This window comes from Dermacentor variabilis, chromosome 9 (assembly GCF_050947875.1).
Source record: "Dermacentor variabilis isolate Ectoservices chromosome 9, ASM5094787v1, whole genome shotgun sequence".
Classification (NCBI taxonomy): Eukaryota; Metazoa; Arthropoda; class Arachnida; order Ixodida; family Ixodidae; genus Dermacentor; species Dermacentor variabilis.
Genome location: NC_134576.1, coordinates 63,173,204 through 63,196,878, shown reverse-complemented (window position 1 = coordinate 63,196,878; position 23,675 = coordinate 63,173,204). Strand labels below are relative to the sequence as shown.

Here is a 23,675-nt window from a genome sequence, read left to right as displayed (position 1 = left end):
ATCGGTCACAGGACTTCAAACGTCAGCGGTGCTAGAAGAGACGCAGTGGTTACTCTGCACTCCCATCGCTGGTTCCTGGGGCCTCCGATAAATGGCACCTGCTGGCACAGAAGCGTGGGCTTTGCTTCTGACCGTACTCATCGGCCTTCTTCGTGTCGTCCAGGCTTCTTCGGGTAATGCATTCCAGCATTTTTCTTCTTTGTTCAGCTGCGCGAGATTGCGTCAGTAATGGGCAAACGCGAAGCTAAATGCCGGCTTCATTTGCGACAGACAAGCCCCGGATCCAGCCTCTCGCCTTCCCCGAAATCGTGAACCTAGGCGAGGAGGTGACGGTCACGTGCGCTGCTGCGTTCGGGCGTAAGCCTTTCCAGTTCGTCTGGACGAAGGATGGCAGGCCGATGGTCAGCAGCAAGACCAAGTATTCGCGCGTCATTGTCGACAACGTGGCCGTGATGACGATCGAGAGGGTTGGCGCCGAGGACGTGGGCAACTACACGTGCACGGTCAGCAACGACTTCGGCAGTGACAGCGCGACAGCGCCTCTCCTCGTGGACGGTAGGGAACCGTGCTGTTTCTAACGTTTAATATTGATTTCCTTGATATTGATGGAAGGAGACGTTGGCGCACAAATACAGTACGGGCTACTCCTTGCCTCATGAACACGTGGTATACGATCATAGTGTTGTAAGCTGCTTACGCATATATCTTGTGTAGAATAACGCGTAGAATAACTGTTGATGCGCGCACAACGTTACAAAATACAACTCAAAAGAACACAGTGACATTATAAAGGAACGTTGAAAGAAACAGTGGGATCAAAAAACGACATAATTTTACATGTAAAACACAGAAATGCTCTTATAAGACATCCGTTAGACCTGTTTGAAAGAAATTTAGTGCATTTGAGAGAAGTGAAATTCTAGAGACTGTAGGAAGCATAATTTTGATTTAGAGGCTGCAACTTGTTACAGACAATTTTTAAAATGGGTAAGTTAAAGAGAAAATGTAAGCCAGAAGTTTACAAATTGGGCCCTCCCATTGAAAACAGATATCGCTGTTTTGTAAAATGCAACCGTTAGAGAATCTGAAGCAGACAAACTTGATATGTATATTAACATGTTAAGCGAATTTGTTGCGATGTTTACAAGGCCCTGGCAAAAGTTCTACAAACACAGTATTGGTTCATTTCACAGCGGTGTTTATTACATCAATTTTGTCCGCTTTAGGTGTATTAAAGGTGTAGTTAATAGAATTGTGATACTGTTTTCGATTGCCTAATTATGGAGTTGTAAACTTCATAGTTTCGTTTTCGAAATTTTGCGATTTCTTACTTTTTTTCTTTAAATATAAGGTCGAAGGTCTGAATGAAAAATCCACTTCCTGCAGTCACCAGATTTTAACTTTTCATCAAGCGTCGGTGCATTCTTGAGAGATATTCTCGTGTGTCGCGCCGCTTGAAAAGTGTATGGCAATCCGTTATAAAGCCAAGCCGAAGCAATTCATTATGTACCTATGTGTCAGCGTTTTTGTGTCACCACAAAAAAGAACATGGCAACCTCGCACTTTGAACACTAATAACTCTCTATGTATTTCAGCGACGAAATGTCGGCAAGATAACTGTTTTGAAAAATTAAATTATGGCGTATTACGTGCCAAAGGTCCGACTTTATTATGATTATGCTTTTGACCACTTAGGCCTCTTTAAGGTGCATCTAAATTTATGTAGACGAACGTTATTGAATATATAATTGTTTTGAAAGCGCACTGTTTTCCCCGCTAATTTACCGGGAGCAAACTTGCAACTCCGGTCACACGCTTTAGGCATTTACAAGCTCTAACGAACAAAAAAAATTAAGCATTGAGCGTGTGCTTAGCCTTTTTCATGTGTATTGTATACACTTGATCGGCTCAAAGCTGCTATTACTCTAAAGTGATCGCTAGGGGATGTGGTCCAACAAAGTGCCCGCCGTAACTAGCATGTTTGGTCCCGTAGTTCGGTGTCAGCAAAGGATAATCAGGAAGGAAGGTGTCATTCGGTCAAGCCTTTGTTGTCGGTTTCGCGAAAATTTGCCTCGCCTGCGTTCCACGTCACCTCGAGCTATTTATAACTTGTACCTGCTGCGCGCTTCTGAAATATCGCGTGACCCACCGCTCCAGACAAAGTTACAATTTATGCACCAGTGAACTTGCTTACAAAGCGCAAAGAAGGATGCTGCATGCGGAAATTCTCTCTCTCTCTCTCTCTCTCTTCGTCAGTTCCACGAAGTTGAAAGTCTGAGTCAGTTGGCATTCTAGGAATGTTCGCACGTTACTATATATACCATTTTCTGAATTCCGGACACTTACAAGCTATCAGCCCACAAAACACGAAGTTTTCCTCCTCTAGACAACATGGCAGGAATGTCTGAACACATCTGCGTACCCGTACTGGACCGCGGTGCTTCCAGGGTACAAGAACATCGACGGAATTGAAGCTACTACACTTCAACTTCACTTCGACTAAGATAGTCCAATTCCATTTCCATATTCTGTCCACGCAAAAATGATCACCATTCCATAACAGCATGGCTTCAAAATACAGGTCGAACGCCTTCATAACGAAGTACTTGGGACCTCCGTAATCGTTCGTTATACAGGTCATTTCGTTGTAAAGGTCGCGCGCCGCTCCGCTCGCAACAGAACCGGGACGCAACTATTCATTCGTCATACAGGTCATTTTGTTGTAGATGCGTTCGCTGTCAAGGCGCTTGACTGTATCGGAATGACTCTGAACACAGACTAATTGCGGGATAATAACTCCGCCACCCGGCTACCGATAATCGCGGTAGCGCTGCCAACTATAGGAAAGGTTCCCTAGATCTAGGGATATTAAGCCTTCTTCAGGGAAACTTCACGTTAATATATTGAAATAGTGGTACTGCTGACGGGATCTCATGTTCTTATTTTAGTCGTCGCAAATTACCTTCGCATTGCCACGCCAAGAATGACTTTTGATCGCACTACAGTACAGTGAACGCATTTCGCGAAGTAAACGACAGGGTGCGGATTGCCTGGGCTCTTCAACACGGCACTCCTTCAGCGATTTTGCAGTTCGTGCCTCTACGTGTGCTGTCGATGTCTGTGCACTCTGAATGAACTATTCATCCGTAACCGGCGAAACGAACGTATGCTGCAACATCAAACAAAGCAGCACGGGCATATCAGTGCGTAAGCGGACACGTATACACGACAGTGCGTTTGTAACGCTAAACAGGAGGCTGTGTTGTTTGCATAACTTGCACTTCTACGTAATATCAGTGAATTCATTGTTTGAATATATTAAAACGAGCTTAGAAATAAATTGTAACCATGAAATCTGAAGTTTATTTTCGTAATACAAAATTTTGCCTTAGCAAAAATCTTATTGAGAAACTAACAACCACATTTTCCACGTCTAGGGAAATCTAAGGAATGCTTTTATTCGAAGTTTGTGGAAAACTGGCTTCGGAGGTTGAAAGCACAGAATCGTGGCTGGTCATAAATAACATAAAGTGTCCGTCACAACTATGACTGAACCCGTGTTCGGTTTGTGCAGGCTACAGTGACTATCTACACTTCACAGATGCTTCGATTCTGTCAAATATCATGGAATTGAGAACTAAATAAGGATTGAAATTTCACCCAATTTCATTTGCTTAGTTGCGTCACATGTACTAAACAGGCTAACATGTGCCTGAAATGGACACCTCCGGTGCTTTGTCTCATGTAACACTTAGTCTTTTCGTCTGTCTTTCTTTAGGTTAAAGGGGGAAAAAATCATAAAACAGCCGTGTCCTGCAGCTAAAGCGAATAGGCGGTAACGTGTTTGTATATCGACTTACACTGCAAAACACAACACGTAACTAACGACATCAGCATTTAGAAAGTGACGGCGACTTAGGCGTGGAGCAGTCATAGAGGTAGTGTTATAACTGAAACCGTTCGACCACGGACGATCGCCTACGCACGGTTTAGCGTTCGTAGCGAAGAACCCATACAGCCTCTCTCCTTTAGCAGATTCACTACACCATAATGGATGCTTGTGCAGGAAACATATTGGCGACTTCAGCCATGCTACATCGTCACTCCCGTCTCGCTTGATATTCCCGACGAACACTCCCGTTAGATTCACGACACAACGGGCACGAAGACGACAAAGACTGGAATGATTTTACATTCCCAAGGAATTCCGGAAACGTTGAGGTATGCTCACTTGGAATTCGGGCAACGAAACGTCACCGAGCAGGCGCCGAAACTGGAGAAAACTTCCGGAAAAAAGTTCCGGTGCAGTCCAAAAGGTGGCGTTAGCTTCCCACGCGCCCCTAGAGCTACTTTTTCGCCCGATTGCGACAGGACACTGCGCTGTTCTCACTCCAACAGTCGCGGACGCAAGAAGATCGACGGTGCTCTCTCACAAGGCCCCGCGCAACACACAAGTCCAAGGATGCTCGTGCCACTGATTGGACTCGCCATTGCATCCGTAGCAGCGGCCAACGGTACGATCCATTTCCTTGTAATTTTCTGAGACCATAAAACGACGTCACGCTATAAAGGTCTCCGCACTTCCGCGCCAAGGTTTAAGAAGACGCGGAGGTAGGCTTCACAGCAGTGCTTGCGCAGGACCACCGGAAGTGCACCCGTTCTTCTTCTCCAAGAACGTGGCGCTCGGTGCCGAAGCAGTCGTGAACTGCGCCGTCATCGGCGGCGACGGGCCTTTCGAATTCCGATGGTCGCTCAACGGCGAACATCTGAGGACGTCGGCGTCCAAGTACGTGGAAGCAGTGAGCGACAAAATCGTGGCCCTCACCATCCAGAAAGTTGCTCCGGATGACGTCGGCAACTACACTTGCACGGTGTCCAACGGGGCCGGGTCGGACAGCTTCACCGCGACACTCGTCGTCAAGGGTGAGCAACAAATCGCGTCTATTTCTTTCTTTTTTTTTTTTTTTGCAAATATTTCGGCAACAACCTCGGTAAATTTCGCCGTTCCGGTTGACGCGCGCGACCCGAATATCCGTCACTGAGCGAAGGAAGTCACGACCTTGGCGCGCACTTCCGAAAACCAGCGCACGCAACGCACCCGCTGGCCCTCGACGGATCGACTAAACTTAAATGCAAGTGCATTGAACTGACTGCACTGGCACGCAGCACAACAACGTACCGGCTCGAGCACAAGCAAGATCCAGTTACCTGAACGCATGTGCTTGGGAGACATTTATTGTTTCATACTTGTTCAGTAAGTGCTGCGGACATGAGATGATTGCAACTTGATTACAATTTGTAGTATTGCAAATTGACTGAGTGAGTTGTACAAATTTATTGATCTAAATTATTGCAACTTGTAGTGGTGCGCAGAAAGTCATACTTTTGAATGCTTCCATTCGGGCAGAGTGAGGGGCTGGAATATTTTTATGGTTGCGAGGGGTTGTGTATCTGCGGTAATGCGGTAAGTCTGTTTGGTTGATTGATTGGATTCATTCATTCACTGCTTCATTCATTACGAAAGGGAACATTATACCGCCGGCTTGTAGCAGAAAGCTACCAGGGAAACATGCTCTGCGAAACCCGTTTGGGTTTTCTTTGTATCTTCGTCCTACAAGTGGGATGGGATGCTAATATTTCCTTTCACGAACTTTTACCTGTAGCGGGCTTCCACAGAACTGATCTGCCTGTTCTATTTATTTATTTATTTATTTATTTATTTATTTATTTGCCCCTTGCTGTGTTTTTGGCATTCTGCTACTGGGTATCAGGTACCGGGTGTCGATCATTCCCGTCGGGCGAAATGAAGGCGAAATACAAACAACTCTCGTACGTTCATATTCATGTGCACTAAAGAGCAACAGGGTGCTCAAAACTGATCCGGAGCCCTGTAAACTACAGCGTTCCTTGTAACCTATTTGTGCAGTTTCGGGACGTTAAACACGACTACCCAATTACATATTTCAGTTAATTCACTTATTGAGCTTAACCTCCGAAAGCAACATCTGTGAGGCAAGCGCTAATGGAAAGCTTCCGGTAATTGTGCCAACCGTGGATTCACTGAAGCAAACTTAATTATACGGACACAAACGTTTTGCATTCTGCCCACATCGGAATTCAAAAGCCATTCCGCCACCGACTTGGTGTTCGCCGTTAGAACACCGCGGCTGGCAGTGGCGTTCTATGTAGGGTGTAGTGTCTGGTGGTTGTTTATAAATGAGAAGAAACTGATATCCTAGTTTTTAACTCGTAAATGATGAACTAAAATAAAATTATCCCTCGTTTTTGAAGCTCGAGGTCGAAAGGCACATGAACATTCGCTCGATAATTTAGGCACTATAGACTTCACCGCCACTATTTGAAAGGAAAGGTATGCATTCCTAGTTCGAGTGATGTTCACTGTGTGGCGCTAGTTCTCCGTGGGTCAGCGTTATTCCACGACTGCGCGAGAGAAAAAAAATCGTTTCTGTGCACAAAAGCGTCACGTAAAAAACCCGGAGCAAGACAATAACCGGAGGCTGAAGCGGTCGCGATGTTTCCCAAAACCTATCGCGCGAGTACACTTTACGTACTGTTGGCGACTCTGTCTTGGTGCTACGCTCGTGCGCTGGAAGACGGAGGGACCGACGACTTCCGCATCGGAGCGGCGCCGAGAACCACGCCGTCGCTCGCACATCCCGCGTCGGCGAAGCGGCGAGTCCCGAGGCGATCTCCGCCACGGAGCAGCGTCGACGCCCAGCCGGACATTCAGCCGTTCGCCTTCTCGAAGAACGCGGCGCTGGGCCACAGGACGAGCGTAGCCTGCTTCGCGACGGGCGGGTCGGAGCCGTTCCACTTCCGGTGGACGCACAACGGACACGCCGTCGTCGACGAAGCCACGAGGCACGTCAAGGGGCCCGCGGCGAACATGGCCACGCTGGTCTTCGACAAGCTGGTCGCCGAACACCTCGGCAACTACACTTGCACCGTGAGCAACGCCCGCGGATCCAGCAGCTACACCGCGGAGCTGGTGGTCGAAGGTGGGTTTCCCGAAGAAGCACTATAGGAGAGTGTCAGTCTGTACACGTTTACAGACGGCCATAACAACGCCGAGTTGCGAAATGTTCTGACGCTTTGTCCTACAATACGTGAAACGTTCTTGTGTCGCACGGCCGTTCTCGCCGAAGGTATTAGAAAGCATGTTAGAAGGGATGTTGTGGTTAGCATCGCTGCAGACGCTTTAAATCAGCTTCTATCCAGTCAGTTACTGCAAATATAACCCTTGTGTAATCTCTGATTCAACTCTGCGCACAAGATGGCGCCACCAACCGGGCTACCTACTTACGCTTACGCCCCGTTAATCTCTTCCGTGTACGGTAATTACTAATTAGGTTTCAGTACAAGCTAATCCCATCTCACGAGTGTGATGCGCCGCGGTATCTCGGTGGCAGTGGCACTGCGCTGCTGAACGCGAGGCCACGGGTCCGACTCCCGCCCGCGGCGGCCGCATTCCGATGGAACCGGAATGCAAATGCGCTAGTGTACTGCGGTTGCATGTCGAGGAACATCAGACGGTCAAAACTGATCCGGCGCCTTCCACCGCGGCATCTCTCGTGAGTCACAACGTTAAGAGGAACCTTTAGCTCGGGCCAAACTCCGACGCGGCCTATTCAAATATATCTAAAACGCAAAAAACACTTTTCTGAGATAACCCCTGGGCAGAAATTAATTAAATTTGTTGCATTTGAGAGAGGAAGTTAAATTCTAGTGACTGTTGGAAGCGGAATTTCGATTTAGGGCCTGAATTTTGTTGAAATTTTTTTTCAAAAATTCGAAAGCTCGAAAAAAAATATAGAAGGAGGACATTTACGCACCAATAGCTCTACATCAAAAATAGATATGGCGGTTCTCTAAACAGCATCCATTAGATCGTTCAAAGCGCACAAATTCGTTATGTCGATTATGTCTTACATGAATCCGTTACGTTGTGTAGAAAGGTTCTGCGGAAGCTGTATTTCCATATTGCTAAACTTTTTTTAGAATCATGTGTGACATATCAAGTTCGTCCGCTTTAGATGTACTATTAGATGCAATTTACAGAATTGTGATATCATTTTTCATTGTTGAGTTACTGGGTTGTAAACGTCATAGTTTCGTTTTCAGAAAATCTTCGACTTTTGCAAATTTTAATAAATAAAAATGACGACCTAATCAAAAATTCGATACAACAGTCACTAGACTTCAAGTTTTTCTTTTAAATGCGACAAATCTCGTCAAATTTGGTGCAGTGGTAGCCAAGAAAAACGAATTCTCCTTTTGCACGTATTGAGATAGCAGCACCCGAGCTAAAGCTTTACCTCAAGCGGGGGGGGGGGGGGGGGGGGGGGTGCTCCTATTTATATACATGGGAATGGAGAAATAATTTTTTTTCTAGGCAACCACTGCACTGAATTTGCTGAGCTTGGTTATATTAAATGAAAATGTTAAAATATATAGAATAGAAATCATATATTTACTTACGCCGGCAATTTCTTTTGATAAAGATTGTTGCAAATCGCTCAATTTAAGAAGACAAAACTATGAGGTGACCTCTCTGTAACTCAGTAATTAAAGAAATGATAGTAAAATTCCGTAAAGTGGACCTAATGATAGACGTAAAGCGGACAAAACTTATATATTACACACCGCTTTGACGTATACCACTAATTTGCGACGACGTGTCGCAAAACCCTCGTAAACGTTGTAACAAATTCACATAAACTGTAAACTCATATATAAATTGTGATAATTCTGTTAAAAGAAAACTAAGATATGAGTTTTTTTATGGAGAGTCACCGATTTGTAAACTTCGCGCTTCTATACATCTTTAAACTGACTAATTTTCAGCAATTCTTGTAAAAAAAAAAATGCTACGCTCTAAATCAAAATTCTGCTTGCTGCAGTCACTATAACTTCCTCTCTCAAATGTACTATATTTCAATTGCTTCGGTCTAATAATTTCTGCGTTTTACACGTATTTGAATAGGCCGAATCGAAGTTGGGCCCTATAGCTAAAGCTTCATCTTAATATAGAAAACGAAAAAGAAACTTAGGGTCGCCAACAAGATATGTGTCTGGTTTGCTGCCCTGCATGGGAGAACAAGCGGGAACGATCGAGCAAGAACGGGAATTAGAAAAGTGGAATGTAAATCACGAACAATATTTATACAAATACACTGCTCTCACAACGCTTGCTGACGTTGTGGAAACATATGCAACTATTCACGGCACGTCTGATAGCCGTGATATCAGCTTCTTAGGTTAGTTCTCCAACAGTGAATGTCAACCAACCCAGCAGTGGCAACTAACTGAACAGTGGCAGCGGAGCCCGAAACAACTGAACATCTCGCTCGTTCACAGTCTATCACACCTTCGAAATAATGAACGCATTGCTCAGAATTGCAACACCATCACTTCTCAGCCTAGCTAACAGCAGGTTGACACATTCGAGAACTAGCTGCTAGTCAATGTGCTTGCTGCTAAGGAAAAGTAAGGCAAACCATTTCTCAGCGACATGAAAGTTCTGCAAGAAAAAAAGCAAAAGCACCCGCTATATAGATATAGCAGCGAGTGCGGTCGATTAAGGCGTAATGCAAAAGCGCTCCAGTATCCTAAGCTTTTGGAGCACATTAAGCATCCCTACGTAGCCTAAACGATTTCTGAACTTTCTATTTCTACTATGATGTTTTGGCCCCTCCGCTGGAATCAACTTCACTCGCTGTCAAGATAGTGCAAGTTTTCAGCATATAACACGTATTATCGACCGAGTTTTGAACAACACTGTTTTGCCCGCGTCAGGCGAGTATACGTTTTGTCACCATTGACGTTGTGGCGAATTCAAAACGAAACACAAGCACGGCCGTTTTCACACAAGCCGCACACTCGAGCCGATGGGAGGTTCACGTCGCAGCCTCTGTGTGGCGCTAGTTGTCCGCATAGAGTTTTTTCTCTATGGGATTCGCCAACGGGATCTCCAGCAGTCTCCCTAGGGCCTTTCAGTCGGGCTCCACCCTTCACCGAAAGAAGCGGCGAGTGGTTTAGAAGGCACGGAAGTCGTTTGCACTTCACGCGAATCCGTTCACGCAAGAGGAAGAAATGACGGCAACTCGGAGGGCACTCGCCATCTGCTCCCTCCACGCGCTGGTGCTGTGCGTGGCCGGCGATTCCGGTGAGTGTAACGAGCGCTGGACGAACCGATCTTGACCTTAGCCTCGAACGACCGTACCGCCCAGGACCGCTGGCCATCATGCCGTTCTCGTTCTCGAAGAACGTCGCCCTCGGACAGAAGCAGATGCTGACCTGCGTGGTCTCCAGCGGCGCCGGCCCCTTCCGCTTCGCCTGGACGCACGGCGACGAGCCGGTGACCGGCGACTCTCGGAGGCAGGCGAAGGTGCTCGCCGAGAACGTGGCCGCGCTTTCCATCGAGGCCGTCGGAGCCGAGGACCTCGGCAACTACACGTGCACCGTGTCCAACGCGGAGGGACGAGGCAGCTACACGGCATCGCTCGTCGTGGACGGTAAGGGTTTCGAGGCATCGACACCACGCCGAGTACGGAGGCTCGGGGCCGGGAGAACGTTCTTCAGCGTTCCCTAAACTGAACCAAAATTTTGAAAATGCGTTAGAGTGCGCAGAGCTCAGGGAGACCATCGGCGGAATGGTCGAGAGAAGCGAATCACGTCATCACGCTCTAGTAATTAGCGAAACGCGGTGTTCGTGACCTTGCAAGTTTACCAATAGCGTGCCGCCGATTTTTCTGCGCGTTCTGTTTCTTTTTTGTCTTTCACCTTTTCTTTCTTCTTTTTTTCTAGCGGTAAATGTGACCCGTATATGCATATTCACTCGCAAACACACCTTTCGGTGGTGTGAAATGAGGTGGTTGACAGCAACCAAGGTGGGAGCTGCAAGATCGGAGATTTGTTTATTTTTATTTCATTTGAAGTAATTAACTGAATAGAATAGTGTGCACGCACTGTACGACTTCACAGCCAATTACTAGTAGTGGGGCCATTTAAAAAATGCAATTCGCAGTGAGCGCACATACCCTAAACAAAAAAAGAATAATGACATCTGAACGCAGCCGGTATATGTAATTCCGGTAGTCTTATTATACACGAACAGTACGTCAATTCTTGTTTCCAAGCATTACAAAAATAACCATACTTCACGACTTCGTTTGTGGCGGCATCATTCTTCAACTCTCGTGACAAGCGTCAGAACTTCCAGAAGAGCCACCCAGGTGGCGCAGCTTGTCCACTGAGTGGATTTTTCTCAAAAAGTGGGAGCGGCACGACTAAATGCAAGGACCGCGCTCGACGCCTTCAGTTTGGCTACTCAACCAAAGAACGAGAGCAGCTCGCTGCTGTGTGGCTCCCGTGAACTATTCTTCACGGCTATACCGGCGACGCCAACATGAGCCGAACTTCGAGCCTGACCTCACAGCAAGCTTCCTTGCTCCTCGTCGTGGTCTGTTTACCTGTCGTTGCGAGCAACAAATGTAAGTTGTCAAACAAAAAGACATCCATTTCTTGAACTGCGCAAGGCTAAATAGCGTGTCTCGTCCGCAGCGCCGCCTGTCATCATGCCTTTCTCCTTCGCCGAAGATACCGCTCTGGGAGACGGCGTGTTCTTGACCTGCGCTGTAACCAGAGGCACGGTTCCGTTCTCGATTACCTGGACTCACGAAGGCAAGCCGATCGCCGAGACGCCTAATAAGCACGCCACCCTGCTTAGCGGCAGTGTGGCCACATTGACCATTGAGAAGGTGTCAGCCGAAGACGTCGGAAACTATACCTGCACAGCCGCCAACGCGGCCGGAAGCGGCAGCTACACTGCGGCGCTTACCATCGAAGGTGAGGGAACGAGGAGCTGAAAGCTGGCTATTTAACCAGCGATTGTTCAAGAACAGTTTGTTTTATACGTGCTGATCTTCACTGAAACCTGTCTACGCGCAGCCAATGAGCGCACTGACATCTCTGGTCAGTAGGGTGTCGAAAAAAATGGAGAAACGCCGACACCTTCGGCACAATTACACCTCCACATCACCGCCCCCGTCAGAGGTTGCGAAATAAGCGAATGAGGCGAGTGCCACGAACTAGCAACTGCCATTTAGCTGTGATACTTTTGGTTGCTGCGTTATCTTTGTAGTGCGGGGGGTCGTTCCTTGCGGCTTTCGTGGCGTTTCGAAGTTTTTACACTTAGCCGATTAGTGCGCAGGCGACTACACTCAAACGCTTCGGAATCTCCGAAATCCTTCGTTATGCACGTAACTTCGTTGTAAAGTTACTGCACCGCTCTGCTCATAATAGAGCAGACTAGGCACGTTGAACAAAATAAAACATTTGTTTAACATAATGAAAAGAGACTTACTAAATAAATCGGAAATTCTTTTTGTGCACACTTCGTCTGAGAGAATTTGAGACTGCAGCCAACCCTTTTGCACCAAGGTTCACAGCATGCTCCGCGGCGAAACGCAATAACTATGCAAAGCTGCAGCAGATCGTCGGATTCCGTTATCACCTTTCTTGCCGTCAACCTTCTTGGTTCGTTTGCAAGATATTCGTCACAGTTGCCTTCGTTGACATTCGCGACCTTTCCGCCCTAGATGGCTTTCAAGAGGTCGTCAGTCGCCACTTACGGTCACATCATCACGTCGTCATCAACTCACGAAATCAGTTCTGCACGATTCCGCAGAACTGATTTACCGTCTACATCGAATGCGACGTGGTCGTTAGCCGTCGCACCCGCTCATGCTATACAAGCGGTGTGTAACGGTTGTGTGATTCCTTGAGCAGTGCGGCAGATCTACTTCTGGAATCGGCACGCTCATCAAGCGCGTCGCTAGCGCTGCCGTTTACGCAACCGCAGAGCACACTTCGGTGACGTCGGCGCAAGCCAGTTGCAGCACCGCGATGGGCCATTCGTTGTAAAATGTAAATCTGCTGTTCGGAACGCCTCAAGTCCTTCGTTGTATACGGGCAAATTCGTTGTACTGGCCTTCGTAGTAAAGGCGGTCAAAGGAAGTATGAAAGGTAGGAATTCGGCCCGGAACACAACCAATCCTTCGTCATATAGTTATTTCGCTGTAGAGGCGTTCCACTTATACCTAAGTCATTTGGAAAACGAACGAAGCTTTTGAGTCACTAGAAATCGCGCAGCTTTGTGCTTACGTTTGTTAGAGATTCGAGAGATCAGGTAAAATGTGCATGCGCAATCTTTGCGTCACGATATGTTGTTCCTTCAATATAGTTTGTTGTTTCGATGTTTCGTCGTCAACAACCGCACATCCTGGTGCTCTTCTTGCCACTTCTATTCTTTTTTCTTTTTTTTTTCTTTGCGCATTCCGTTTTGTCTTGCCTGCGTTTGTACACACGCTGTAGTTTTAAGCTGGGATCGCCGTCTACGCATATTGACTGGTGGAGTTCACAACTCTCTCAATAGATGGCGCTAGTGACCCACGCCGAGCGAGGAACGGATACCTTTCCCTTTTCTTTTTCGTTATGCTGCACTGTGGAGTTTACTACCACGGGGCACCCAGCACTTTCTTGCTGCTCAGCCGCTTGCTTGCTGCAAGCCAGCGAGGAAGGTGTTTCTGAGATACGTTCAAGCGCTATACAGACCATCACGTTCAGCTGTTCTGCAGGCGTAAAGTCCACAATGTGGTGCTCCGGCGCGTGCATTTTCGCGTGCTCCCTCGCGCTCGTCGTCGTCACATGTTCCGAAGACTTCGCTTTGGGTAAGTGGACGCCGAACCGGGCCGACCACTGCTGTACCAAATTTCCATCTACAGTCGAACCTCGTTACAGGAGAGCAGCGTGGGAAGCGAACGCCCGTTCGTTATAATGAAACTTTCGCTACTAAAGTAGCCCTCATAGATCGTGCGAACAAACCTCCAGTATAGATTAAAGGGCCCGCGCGAAAGGTACGCAAAAGGTAACCAATGCTAGATCTACCAGATTTCTCGAAATTCTGATCCCGGAATTGATCATAGCAAAGCTTGTGCCGCGCATTAGGCGGCACAGCGCCTTCTGACCTTATAGATGGCGCCTTATACCTTATACCGAAGTGGTTTTGGAAATATTAAGTATACCCTCGAACATTATTCCTTTTTCCTCGAACATATTCCTTTTTTTTTTCTTTCTTCAAGAGTCCGGCCGCACTGGCTAAAAAAATATGCCTCGCATAAAGAAAATTAGAGTAAATGTCCGACGGAAGAGCTATTCTTAGACGTTAGCATGCCAGATTTGAATCCGCATATCAGGAGTAATCGTTGCTTAGAAACGGACCGTGTCCTTTCTCGTATTGCTCCCGACTGCACGTTTCGAAGACGCGCTCAACAATAAGTTTGATTTGCTCTATACAGAATATAATCTTGCGCTTTCGGATCACTCAAATATAGCGCGATGGAATATTTTTAAATTTGCTTCACCGCAACCAGTAATTCACCACAGCTGGGTTCCTAGTAACAGGGGTCGACTGTGATCGTACCGGCCACGTAACCGGAAACTGAAATTTCTAACAAAAGCACGCAAAGAATATAACTCGAAGGTCCGTTGGCGCCACGCTTCGCGCTCCGTTTTCAGAAAAGCCCAAGATCCAGCCGTTCTCGTTTCCCAAGCAGCACCGAGTGGGCAAGGACATCACCGTATCCTGTTTCGCGACGGAAGGAGAGGCTCCGCTCTCGTTCGCCTGGCTCAAGAATGACGAGAAGATCGAGAGCGGCGCCAAGCTCATCGTGGAGCACGTCGCCGGGAAGATGTCTACGCTGACCGTACACGAGGTGTCGGCGGCCGACATCGGAAACTACACGTGCGCGGTTTCAAACGTCGCCGGCAGCGACCGATACACCGCTGCCCTGCTCGTAACCGGTACGTTCGTTGTGTACAGGCTTTGTGTGTGTGGGTGCATTCATCGCATTCTTCATTCGCGCGCGTAAGAGCAAGCTTGCATTCTTGTACTTGTTCTTACGCAAGCACTTATTCTGAGCAGATATTTGTGAGCGCGAACGTAGCGCACAACGTTTACCCAACTGTTACTTCAGCTATACAGGGTGTCCCACATAACTTGAGCCAAGAATTTTAAAAATGAAAGGCGCTTCAGAAGCGTATTGAACCGAACGCATACCATTCGCAATAGCCTATAATAACTCAGACATTTCTTTCTTTGTTTTCCCCATAAATCACTAATTAATTAAGCTTAATTGCCCAACCTTTCAATTATTGGCCGTGGACCCCAAGTGTGATACTCAGATTTGTGGTGAACCTTCAGAAACCACCGATCGAGTTGTTCCCTTCACGATACGTCTCACGTAGTCCTTTGTACCGGGTTGCAAAGAAAGCCCGCGAAATATGAAACAAGACCTTGTTCAGCGAACGCACGCTTGAGCACAACAGCAGTGCGCAAACGCTTCGCCACGTGGCATGTTTCATATTTCGCGGGCTTTCTTTGCAACCCGGTAGAAAGGACTACGTGAGACGTATCGTGAAGGGAACAACTCGATCGGTGGTTTCTGAAGGTTCACCACAAATCTGAGTATCACACTTGGGGTCCACGGCCAATAATTGAAAGGTTGGGCAATTAAGCTTAATCAATTAGTGATTTATGGGGAAAACAAAGAAAGAAATGTCTGAGTTATTATAGGCTATTGCGAATGGTATGCGTTCGGTTCAATACGCTTCTGAAGCGCCTTTCATTTTTAATTCGTGGCTCAAGTTATGTGGGACACACTGTATATAGCCGAACAAATTAGTATTGTCAAACACATTGTCCCCCTTTGTATGCAACTTAACGTGCCTCAAACGATTTTCTTCGCTTTTCTACATTCAATTAAGGAAGCAGGCGTGCGCTAAGAAGCTAACAAATCGAAGCGCTACGGGATTGCAGCTTCGTGCCGGTTTCACAAAGCTGCCTCTAGGCTGCTACGAAAGTGCTCAGGACTACGTAGCGGGTTGGGTTCACTGCCACAGCGGCCGCATTGCTATGGACGGAAGGGAGAGATGAAATGGCAGACGCCTGGTTATCAAGCATTTAGTCGCACGTTAGAGAATTGCAGTTCCAAATTAATACGTAGTCCCTGAGGCGTCTCTAGCATCGATTACACTGCTTTGGAACGCGTTCAACTCGTATCAGTCAATTATCAAGCGTTCCGATTATAGCATCTTTTTTTAGTTTCTAGCCAGCCCTGCCACTCGGGCTAATCGCCTGCATTTCCCTTCGCAAGTTGCTACGGAGGTGGAATGTCAGAACGCTCGTTTCGTTTGATTTCAGTACCCGTCGAAAACGTTGTGCTGGTATAAAGCTTAGTCTTTCACAATATGACGACCTTCGTAGGCTGGCTAAGCGTCGCGTGACTTTAACGCACATACACTACCTCCGCACTGGAAGATTCGGAGTGTGATCTGTAATCTGTTCGTCTGTAATCAGATGGAATGTCCAAAATGTCCGTCGAATCACGTGACCGGCTTGAAAATTCAGCTCAGTCGTCATTGCTGTTCATTCGGGACATTCAGGCACGTTGCAGATTCGTGCCGCAAGCCTCGAAGCGACTTTCAGTCTTTTCCTCAGGAATCGGCTTGTAAAAACGACTCGAGTCTACACCATTCTCGCGGATGGAAATCCACGGAACCATGACCGCACCCGTCGAAAACGCTGCTGCAGTACGCGTACACCGACCGGAATGACCGTCTGTAAATATACTACGCTATGACATTTTCTGAGCGAGCAGCGTTCACTCCCACCCCCATTTCATTCCTTCTTTTCCTTCTCCCTGGACAGGGTAGCAAACGTGGCGCCCGTCTGGCCGATTTTCCCCATCTCTGCCTTCCGCCGCTCTTTCTAGCGCGCAGAACGCTTTCAAATCAGTTCTCGGCCTTCGGAACACGCAGACGTAATCAGCTCAACATTACGGCGGCATTTCATCCAAGATGAGTGTTCAGCGTACATGTGCACTCTTCCACCGACACTCTTTGCGCAGGCACGTCCGTTCATCAGGGTATGTTCAAAATGCGGTCCATCTGCGGCACGAGCCTCGTACGTTACCTTTATCTCCACGGTGTGGCGCTAGCTGTCCGCACAGAAGTTCAAATGACGTTCGCCGTGCGGCAGGCGAGAAGACTCCGCCCGTATTCGACGGAGGAGCGCCGACTTGCCTGTCGGGCTGCTCGAATTCCACGCGGCAGCCATGGAGCTCCGCTTACCAACGTCAGTCCTCGTGATCATCGTTGTCACTGTTACAACATGCGGGAGAGCGGAACTCGCAGGTGAGCGTTGCCCGGAAATACGTCAGCGGAGTGCAGCGATTTCTCCGACGCAGAACTCATTTTACTGCGACAGCAGCAGGCACTCACAGTGGGCGCCGTCATCATATTTGGACATCTTCGCGATGCATAGAAATTCATCTTCGTAGTTGAAGCGGCAAGGAGGAGGAAACACAAGTGCGAAATGCACAGGACGGGCCCAGAATGAGTGCTTATGCATTTCGCGTTTGTGTTTGCCGTATTTTCCTGAAAACTACGTGTCATAATGCCAAATAAACCAACTCCTCCAGCTTTCGGCAACGTCATTTTGTTCGGTACAGTCTGCTCGTCGCGACCTTCGAAATACAAGCACAAACATCGCCTGTCTCAGAGTTGTGAGTGCAGCACAAAACCCCGCAGATGTTCAAGGGTTGCGCTATAGCTCGCTCCACAGTCAGCGTGTCTTCCCATTGCCTAAGGGTACAAGTTCTACAACGCGCGGCGATTCAAGGGCGAATCTGCGCATTTTTAAAATTTTTTTTTAGCCATATATACTGAGGGTGGGAACGAGGAAGTTGCGTCACGGCGTAGCGGAAAGGACGGACTCGGCAAACAGATTTTGCAGCTTTCAACTGCTGTCGCAGTAACAATGAGCAGACGTCCAATGCTGTCTCGACGAGCCCTTCTAGAGGGCTCCATCGAAGCTCCCTTAACAGAGCCACACTACACTTTCAGTCGAGCCGCCGAGGCTGCAACCTTTCACTTTTCCGGTCATCAAGCAGGCCTCGAAGAAAGTGACCGTGCACTGCGCCGTCTTCGAAGGAAGCGAACCGCTACACTTCGCGTGGTTCAAGGACGGGTCGAGACTGAGTAGCGGTGGCGCCAGGAACCAGGTGAAGCAGCTCTCCGACACTGCTTCCTCACTCACGATACCGCGAGTCGGCGCCGAAGACATCGGCAACTACACGTGCACCGTCAGCAACGCCGCCGGCTCGGACAGCGTCACGTCGCCGCTTCTCGTCACAGGTGAGACAAGAGGCGGCGCCTGACGGCCGCCACCGCCAATTACGGGCGCGAGGACGTGGCCTCCGAGATCGCTCCATTGCGTCTTCTGTCACGGTATCCCCGCATGATCTCGGAGGCAACGGCGAGTAGCAGCAGAGCCAGATATGCGAAAACTTTGAAAAGTTTTGCTGTCAATAATAATAATAATAATAATAATAATAATAATAATAATAATAATAATAATAGAGTTTAAGTTCGCAAGGAAACGCTGTAGTGGGTGGGTGCTGCGGATTAATCCTGACAACGTGGGGTTCGTCAGCATGCACCTATATCTAAGTACGCCGAGCTTTTTGCGTGAGAACCGAAACCACCATTTCGAGCTCAGCAACAGCCAGCGTGGCCGATGAACCACTATTGTTGCGGTGACAGTCAAGGTCAACTTCGATAGTCATGCATGGTGACAAGTAAAAAAGGAAAGTCGCCATCAAAACGGTATCCCTTCTTTGCGTAAGGTACTCTCGCCCATTTCCACGCAACCCACGACGCGACACGAATTCGAGCCGCGTCTGAGGCGATAAGAACAAAGCGTTCCTCCCACATCGCAGCAGGCACACACGATACAGGCTATGCCTGGCGTAGAGAAAACCGACCAGGCAGAAATGAGACAACCCGAGAGGATATCCGGCAAATATCCGCATGCAACGGCTACTTTCGTTTGAAGACCATTCCCAGATTGATCACGTCAACCTCGGACAGTAAGTAGGCTCGAACTACAAACGCTGTAAAGACAAAATACAAAGCACATACAAATTCGTCCTTCGCTTTCAAGTAGACGTCGCTCGCGTGCACCGGATTCTCATCTGGTGAAAATACTAACTGGATTTCGCACAACCTTATCGTAGTGCAGCAGGGTGTGTTCCCTTGCAGCGAAGTTTCATTCAAGACCGCAAGCAGCGCGCGATGTGCTACCTTTTTCCATGTCATGGTGACGGATGAGAACACTGTACCAACGATCGGAAACACTGGGCAACATCACGCGCATTTTTCCACATGAAAAACTCCACCCTGTGAAGGTCGCGGCGATGCAGCTTCCACTCTGCGTTTCGCTCGTTTGCTCTGGCGCGCCTTGTGGTCACACCGCTCCTACTTACGCAGTCTGCCTCCATGGGGCGCCACATGTTCCATGGTGCGCAGTTGCCCTATGTTCGACGCTCACAGCGAGCTATAAAAGCGAGCTTCCGTGCACCGAGACCGCACGAGACGTCTTGGTTTCACGGACGGCTGTCCTAAGCCATGCTGGTGACCATCCTTCTGGCGACGACGCTAGCGTCGAGCATCGAGGCTGGAGCAGGTAGGCCGACACTTCATCGGACGTCGAATCGACGCAAACTTACTTCCAGGCCCGGAAGTGATTATGCGCGCACTGGTCAAACCGTCTCTTCCGTCGCAGACCCACCTCGACTACATCCCTTCGCATTTCCCAAGGATCATCCGCTGGGACAGGCCATCGCCGTCACCTGCATCGCCAGTCAAGGCGCGCAGCCGCTGCATTTCGAGTGGCTCAAAGACGGCCGACCCCTGCCGGTTGGGGGACGCAAAGCCATCTCCAAGATGGTCACCGCGTCGGTGTCCCTCCTCACCGTGCTCGACGTCGGTGCCGAGGACGTCGGAAACTACACGTGCACCGCCACCAACGCCGCGGGGAGCGACGGCTTTACGGCAGAGCTCGTGGTTGCCGGTGGGTCGCAGCAAAATTTTTTATCTTCGCATTTTTACAGCCGCGGCAACGTTCTTCCATAAAAGATGAATGAAAACACAAAGCGCTTATTTGGTAATGCTTTGTGGTAATATAATTAAAACGGAACCGCTGGTCTCATGATCATGGTGATGATATGACCTGATAGCGGCTAGGTATACAGTAACACCTATAAAGGTTTCAATGTCCTCGTGATTATGAAAAAAAAAAGCGTACTTGCTCGGTTCAGTTGGCAAAACATTTCAAGTGCTATTATACGAGTGATGATGTGATATAGGGAAAACACCGTCTTCGAGATATTTGCGCTGTTTCGTGAACTAAGCAGCATATATTTGGCTCCTAGAGCATCTCCCTTTCCCTCTTTCTCTCTCTCCTGTACTTCACCATTTGCACAATCGCGCTATTCGACATTCCATGCTGGCAACGTGACTAACTTCGATCTTGCGGTTTTTGCCGCTATGTGTCCCTTCTCGTTTTCTTTATTTTCTTTGTTCTTTATTTTGCTTTTCCTTTTTTTCTCCACTCAAGATTGAATTCACAATGCGCCGTCCAGCGTTGGTCAATACTACTATAAGTATTGCCAAAGTACTGTGTATCCCGCTCAAAACTTCTCGAGCGCTCTTTCAAAGACGGCGCCTCACATCAGCGACATAGTTGCTGCTTTCGACTAAGTGTGGCGCCAGTTGTCTGCATCAGTGGCTGCCTGTACAGCGACCTCAAGCAACCAGCGCCGAATCCGCCTCAAGAGAGCACACGCATTGCAGTCGCTATAGTCGCCCATTGAAATGGTTCCGTCTACTTTGCTTGGGATTGTTGGATCACTACTCGGGCCGTGCCTGATCTTCGTTACAGCGGCGGCACAAGGTAAATAAAGCTCGGCGAAGAAGTGTAGGGAATTAGAGCAGAGAAAAAGTAATTCCTCGACCTCTTCGTACGCATTTGAGCAGAAGCCCCGAAGCTGCAACCCGTGTACATCGCCAAGGATCACCCCCTGCTCGAAACCCTGGTGGTGTCCTGCATCGCCATTCGGGGAAGCCAGCCGCTAAAGTTTGCCTGGTTTAAGGATGGCCGTCCCTTGGACGAGGGGATCAGGGCACTGCCTCGGCAGCTGACGGATACGCTGTCGACGCTTACCATTTCGAAGGTCACCGCTGAAGACGTGGGCAACTACACGTGTCGCGTCTCCAACGAGGTCGGGAGCGACAGCCACAGCGCCGAACTGCTCGTCACAGGTTAGTGTGCCGAGATTGATTGGCCAATTAATCGATTCGTGGGGTTTAACGTCACAAAGCAACATCGGGTGCTATCAGAGGCGTGGTAGTGAATGGCTTCGGATGAGGGTTCTTACCTAAATGCAAACACACGAGCGTTTACCATTAAGCCCCATCGGAATGCGGTCCCGGGAATCGTACCCGCAACCTCGTCCTCGGCGGTTGAATGCCGTGCATTCTTTTTACTAAGCCGGCGCGGCGGACAGTGCACGCCGGGACCTAGTCAGCCAACGTGGAAATGAATATTTAGCACTATAGTTTCAATTGTTCAGTCAGTTCTGTTCCGAGCTTCTGTTAACGCAACAAGCGACTGAAGCAACGGCTGTGCTTGCGCCTCCTTCTCGCTGTATCTGTAAAAGGACACATCGTTTCCGTTTCCTTCTTATGTCTTTTTCTCCGTCACACTCGGAATGTCAATGTTTCTAACAATTGAGCGTTGCACGGCGCATGCGCGTTGTTGATGGTACAGTGCTATTCCCTACATGGTGCAAACCTGCCGGTCTTTCTCGTGTTCAAACTGGGCTTCTCAAAACTGAAACCCGGGCCTGCGGACGCGCAACCGTGAAGAGCGACTAACATCGTTTCAACGTGTTGCACTTGCGAAAGAGTAACCGCGCTCCGAGCTGTGTAAATGAAGTACTGGCAAGGACCAAGAACGGTGCCGACGCGTATACGGATAAAATATGCCCGGCATTCCATCACTCAATGGTACACCGCGGCCTCACGAAAGCAGCCAAGAAACTAATAATTTGTCAAAAAAAAGAGAGAAAGAGCATTCAGAAGGAACAACATTAACACACAAAAGGAGACCAATGTCAAGCATGAAAGAACACAGGCTCTCTCTCACTCGTAGACTTCTGCTGGGAGGACACAATCATTTATTTCCAGAAGTTGCCCCGGTGTGGCGCTAGCTGCCCAAGCGTGCGGTCCCAGCACGCGCATTGCGGTGCCGTGTCACAGGACCACGGAGAGAGAGAGTCACCGCACTACCACGCGCACCGACGAAGGTGCGCAGACAGCTCAGTTTGTCCGACGACACCATGGCTACCGCAAGCACCAAGAACAAGCTGACGACAGCTATCCTCGCTTTCGCGGCACTTCGTTTCACACGAGCGGCGACGCAAGGTATTTAACCAGCTGGCTTAAACGCATGCTCGCGTACTTTTGCACGGTTGTAGCACATACTTGCGAGTCCTTGCCGTAAGTTTCGAAGCCACTGCTAGTATGACCGGAGTTCCTGCCGGGCCGTGCTCTGTTTTAGCTGCTCTGAAAGTACCGAGGCGAGTTCCGACATTTTTCTTGAGAGGATTTCGCTAAAACGTTCAGACGTCGCCAGTATGCGCTAAAAGTATTCGCAAATCGGTATAACGATTATTGACGAGACTTCGCTTCAAGAAATTCTAAGCTGTCAGTTTCTGTGGCTGTGACGCCGAAAATATATCAAAAATCTTGGCCGCTTGTTTGCGTCTATAGCAACTTCTAATTTTATAAACGGGCCCCGGGATACGTCAAGCTGCTTCAAGGCAGCTTTTGCCGCGCACCCTTTGTTTCTAGAGAAATAATATAACTCTTCAGTCTTCCGGAAGATCTTCATGAACAGCGATTTCATGGGATCTTTATTATAAGTGACAGTCGGCGGAAACATTGGCCTCCGTTCGCTAAAGCGGGTGATTTCACTACGATCGCTGGACACTCCTCGACATATCCGCCAAGCACTAAAGCCGCAGTTTCACGGTTAGACAAGCAAAATGATCGGACAGAGCTAGCGAAAAAATTCCGCTAGAACTGCGCCACCGAGTTGCAAAGCAGGTGGTTGCCGTCAACTCAGTCGGACGTCTAACAACATTAGGCTAGGCGTGTTGGTTTGCATTCATGTTGAGAATGAGATCAAGTGATGGCACACGAAAGGCGAGGTCACGAATTTAACGATTGGCAAGCACAATTCCAACTCTAAACACACACACGCACACACAAGCAGCACTATGCGAGATGTATCGTAGAGGGGTCGCAACAGGGAACCGCTCTGACATGCGGCGAAAATGTCACAGTAAGCTATAAACAAACACTAACTAAGCGGCGCGACTTCACCTTATATAGTTTCGTCGAAATGCTATTTTGGGTCGAGGACTGCTCAGACCGACGTATGCTGCTAAATTCAGTAGCCCAGCGACTGCGAACGCAAGAGGTTAAAAAGAAGAATGCGGAAATGCTTGAAAGTACCGCTAGGTAGCGGCGTGCAGGTGGACGAATAATGGTGTGCAGGTGGACGAATAACCGCAGCGCGGCCGGTGAGATTTCGGCACGGCCCGACAGAAACGGTGCCCGTCATTTCACGCAGTGGCCTCGCAACTTTTTTGGGCGAACGGTGCGTGCGCACACACCACACCACGGGC

The 23,675-nt window shown here is 48.5% G+C and overlaps 3 protein-coding genes across 8 annotated transcripts in view; all 3 read left to right on the top strand.

Annotated features, from left to right (window-relative positions):
- Window positions 1-23,675, top strand: part of LOC142592745 (cell adhesion molecule Dscam1-like) — a 130,106-nt gene that overhangs the window by 13,633 nt on the left and 92,798 nt on the right. Inside the window, exons 1-2 of one of the 6 annotated variants that reach the window (XM_075704384.1) lie at window positions 10,058-10,186; window positions 10,251-10,535. The exons of 2 other annotated variants lie outside the window; for them this stretch is intronic. In XM_075704384.1, coding sequence (XP_075560499.1) covers window positions 10,114-10,186; window positions 10,251-10,535 — 358 coding nt within the window. In that variant the 5' untranslated portion in view covers window positions 10,058-10,113. Of the gene's footprint in view, window positions 1-10,057; window positions 10,187-10,250; window positions 10,536-11,589; window positions 11,869-13,646; window positions 13,752-14,598; window positions 14,884-17,158; window positions 17,275-17,985; window positions 18,277-23,675 lie in introns of those variants that run through there. 3 more of the 6 variants (XM_075704382.1, XM_075704381.1, XM_075704392.1) reach the window with 3 other exon arrangements.
- On the top strand, window positions 33-5,940 carry LOC142557884 (SPEG neighbor protein-like). Its single transcript, XM_075670091.1, has 4 exons — window positions 33-173; window positions 271-555; window positions 4,639-4,923; window positions 5,927-5,940. Exons 1-4 carry the CDS (start codon window positions 92-94, stop codon window positions 5,938-5,940), a joined length of 666 nt encoding a protein of 221 aa, XP_075526206.1. The 5' UTR covers window positions 33-91.
- On the top strand, window positions 6,533-7,079 carry LOC142558032 (palladin-like). Its single transcript, XM_075670202.1, has one exon. It carries the CDS (start codon window positions 6,533-6,535, stop codon window positions 7,043-7,045), a length of 513 nt encoding a protein of 170 aa, XP_075526317.1. The 3' UTR covers window positions 7,046-7,079.

Bases quoted from the DNA above. Each gene is read 5' to 3' on its own strand.
- LOC142558032 (XM_075670202.1), top strand. From the start codon at position 6,533: ATGTTTCCCAAAACCTATCGCGCGAGTACACTTTACGTACTGTTGGCG.
- LOC142557884 (XM_075670091.1), top strand. From the start codon at position 92: ATGGCACCTGCTGGCACAGAAGCGTGGGCTTTGCTTCTGACCGTACTC. The intron at 174-270 runs GTAATGCATTCC...CATTTGCGACAG, and splicing joins TGTCGTCCAGGCTTCTTCGG to ACAAGCCCCGGATCCAGCCT. The intron at 556-4,638 runs GTAGGGAACCGT...GTGCTTGCGCAG, and splicing joins AGCGCCTCTCCTCGTGGACG to GACCACCGGAAGTGCACCCG.